Here is a 3938-nt window from a genome sequence, read left to right on the forward strand (position 1 = left end):
GATACAGAGAGTTTACTGTGTTTCTGTACTGTGGATAAAAATATCCACAAGTAACAGCTACAGGGCCAGACCCCAGCGTGTACCCATCAGCTCCTGAGGACTCTTGACACTCTCTCCTCTCCTTCTCTGCACTGTGGGTGGGGGGACAGGCGTGATGGACACAGCATCTCTGCTTTGTGGATACAGAAGCAGATGCTGAGAACATAAACCCAAAGAAATTTTGCCCAGCCTGCCATCACTTCCTCTCCTACCCCCTAAAATTAAAGATGACACCAGCAACACGACAACAAGTTCTCAGTCTGTACTGCAGGATTTCCAGGCTTTCAAGGAGGTGGCATGCAGCATCAGAGCAGATGGAGGACACTATCAGAGAAAATCAGTACATTATAAATGAAGCCAGAATGTTGTTCCAGAAAAACAAAAATCTTACGGATTCAGAGCTAATTAAGCAATGTATAGATGAATGTACAGCACGAATTGAAATAGGGTTGCATTATCAGATCCCATATCCAAGGCCAATTCACCTGTCTCCAGTGGCCTTCACTGCCCTACAGAGTCGTGGACTTCAAACCCAGGAGAAGCTAAGGAAAATTTCCAAACCATTATATCTCAAGTCTCACAGTGAAGTTTCTTAATCCAAGAAATAGATATTCTATATGAACTGTGAGCCAGGCAAGGCTTGAGCACAAACTAGGTGATGAATCTTTTCTCCTTGACTTAAGTCCAGTCACAAAAAAGGACAAAGAATATAGAGTCTTTGCTGTAATTTCTCTTGAACACACTCAAAGATTTGGGTCCTTAATCTCAATAACACTAATTTAATGTCCTTGAATTTCTCAGTATCAGTGTTTTTCTACTAGTTAGGAATATGACAACTCCCAAAGATTATTCCTAATCATGATCTTAGTAAGAACTTTAGATGAAAGTTTGAACATAGCAAGAATTGGGTTTAAATTTAAATTTTAAAAATTAATTTTTTTGGAAATAATGTACATACAGAGAAAGCTGCAGAATGCAGGCATGGCAGTATCTGTTAGCAGCTTTCTTGGAAGTTCTTAATTATTATGACATTCAGATACTAGCCTCAGACCTGTAAATCTCTGTGGGCTTTATTTTGTTTTGTATTTAAGTTATGGATATATGTAAAATAGGACCTTTTATGTGTTAGTTATTCTCCTGATATCCTTTTTTGGCTCTCTTGACTCAAAGACATACTTTCCATTAATATTCAAGTAGGCTAGTTTCTCCTTTACCACACTAGCAGAGTTCATCATGTATATTCTAGCCCCATTAACACTTTAAATGTTAATGGAAGGTATCAGAGTATCTCAGGGAAATTTTGAGGAGGAGGGAAATATCCCAGATTTTCAGGAACTGACGTAGTATATTTAATTCTGTCCATTAAATGTATACAATGTATTAGCAATTTCTAAAACATGTGACTTGTAGTTTTGGCCTCAAAGCCTCACTTCAAACCCATATTCCAATAGGTAAAAGTAATCACTATTTTTATTTGACAGCAATATTGGAATACACTACATAAATTATAGGGCTAAACTGATTTGAAATTTTGTACAAATAGGAAAAGGAAAATCTAAATCAGAAGGAGAAAGGACTGTGCCATTGGGATAAGCCTCTAAGAGTCACTGTACATCAGTGTTTTCTTTTGTTTTCAGAGATGATGAAAATCTCCAATAAAAATTGTTCATAAATACATGCATACATATATATATATATGTATATGTGTATTTGTGTGTGTGTGTGTGTGTGTGTATGTAACAGTTCCTTCCCTCAAGAAGCTTACATACTAATGGGAGCAAGGAAACACATAAAGGGAAGATGGAAAGGGGGATAAAATGTAGTAAAGAGATGGTTGGTAAGTTGTTCGGAGTTAAGACACAGTAAAAGTTCGCATATCAGGGATGGAGGATCCACTGACAGAATTGTGATGGGAATGAAATGAGGACGGCGTCTGGAGAATAAGCATCAAGTAAGGTGATGGGTAGGAACTGGAGTGGAAGCCTTGATGTAAAGAAAATAAAGTAAATGTTTGTTAACTATGGAGACAGCATTCCAGAGAGCATAGTGGTAATTATGGACACTGAGGAGGATAGGAGAAAGAGAGTGGGAAATAAGAATTGTGGAATAGATTTTGTATAAATACAGCTGAGGCTGCCAAATCACCAGATGAAGTATAATAGCATGAGAGTTTGTGAAACATTTAGGAATAAGTCCAGGATGATTATCAGTGACTGATTAGAAATATATTAGGGGACGAAGGTTATTGGACTCTCTAAGGCTCTCCCTCAATGTTTAACCATGGGGCAGGGGGAGATGCTGTCTCCTATGAGGGCAAGGAAGCTGACTTGCAGCAGATCGGTGTAGTTGAAATTATGTCATGAAACTGTCTGGGAGCTAGCAAATCAGGATGAGATTGAACTGAGGAAGGACTCCAAGGCAACGTAGAAGAACTTAAATTAAAAACAAATACCAGAATCCTGAGGCCTATGTCTTTGGCCCACAGAAGGGCTTCCTGGGACCTTTCAGTAGTGGAGATAAAGACCATATTTGAGTAGGCAAGATCTAGGGCTAGTGTAGATATCCCTGTAAATTGGTCTAGCACTCTTGAAAATAAATTTGGAAGTATGTCCAAAAATCATTAATCAGTTGTCATATCATTTGATGAAAGAAAAATGATAAAGACCTCTGTTTATATATGTGTGTATGTACACATATATGTATGCATACATATATATGTCTGAATATATATATATATATATGTATATACGCATTTGCATATGTATACACATACATACACTTTTTGTAGTGGCAAAGGACTGGAAGCTAATCATGAAATGCATCTCATGAATATATGAATACTGTTATGTCATAAGAAATGATAAAGAGAAACATTTGTGCTTTGTTTAGTGTAACCAATGTGATTGAACAAAATTTTTATAATTTATGAAAATCTTTGTTTGCTACTTCATGATACAGTGATTTAAACATATGGTTCTCCATTCAGTTTACTTTGATATTTGGTTTTAATAATTGTCTTAGCTGAGGAAGTTACCTCACAACGGATGCCTATATTCAAATGGAAGGAATGCATTGTTGGCTGTGCTTGCTAAATCATGCTATGAATTTTTCAATCCTATCCATTCTTACATGTGAAAGATTTGTTGAAAACTCAGCTAAAAATATTTCATATTTCTTGATGTCAGTGAGGAATTATTTCTTAAAAATTAATGGAAAGGTGTTGAATTTTTAAATTTTTGACAAATTGAGTTTCAGAAGGTTTCCTAACCCACCAAAACTCTGTTTGCAAGATCTTTTTGAATAGGTTAATAAATTCTACTTTAACATTGTGTGAGCACATAAAACAGATTTTTAAAGTGATTTTTGGCAACAGAATATACAACAATGGATACATTTCCAAACATCTGTTTTCAAAAAATTCTCTCTATAGCAAACAAGTTTTTCTTAATTTTGTTATTTTCTCACTCATTGTTAAACCATCTTTTTTCTAGTGGAATTGATTAAATTGTTTATTTTTTAAAATACCCATAAGGTAGTATCCTAATGAAAGCTGCACAGAAAAGATCAGTAAATTCATAACATTTCTCTTTTTGTAAAGGAGAAATACTAACTTATCTTTAAGTTTATTAACCTAAGAGGTTGATAAGCATGGGTTGCAAATGACCAGGGATGTATGAAAGATTTTGTTGGGGAGTCAAATAAAAAAAAAATAACATGAAACATAGTAGAGAATGTTACTGCATAAACTCTGAGAAAAATATGAAAAGGACCCTAGAAAACTCGTGATAAAAAAACAAACAAAAATCCAGTTCAGAACTGATAAACTAATAAACATTAAAGACTGTTAGAGAAACTCCCTCATAGAAACCAGCTTAAGCTCCAACAAATGTACCTGACAT

The 3938-nt window shown here is 35.3% G+C and overlaps 1 protein-coding gene across 1 annotated transcript; it reads left to right on the top strand.

Moving 5' to 3' along the window:
- Nucleotides 1-266: 266 nt before the first annotated feature.
- LOC140531592 (LYR motif-containing protein 1-like) lies at nt 267-635 on the top strand. The gene has a single exon (XM_072650443.1). It carries the CDS (start codon nt 267-269, stop codon nt 633-635), a length of 369 nt encoding a protein of 122 aa, XP_072506544.1.
- The last annotated feature ends 3303 nt before the right edge of the window (nt 636-3938 follow it).

This window comes from Notamacropus eugenii, chromosome 3, assembly GCF_028372415.1.
Source record: "Notamacropus eugenii isolate mMacEug1 chromosome 3, mMacEug1.pri_v2, whole genome shotgun sequence".
Classification (NCBI taxonomy): domain Eukaryota; kingdom Metazoa; phylum Chordata; class Mammalia; order Diprotodontia; family Macropodidae; genus Notamacropus; species Notamacropus eugenii.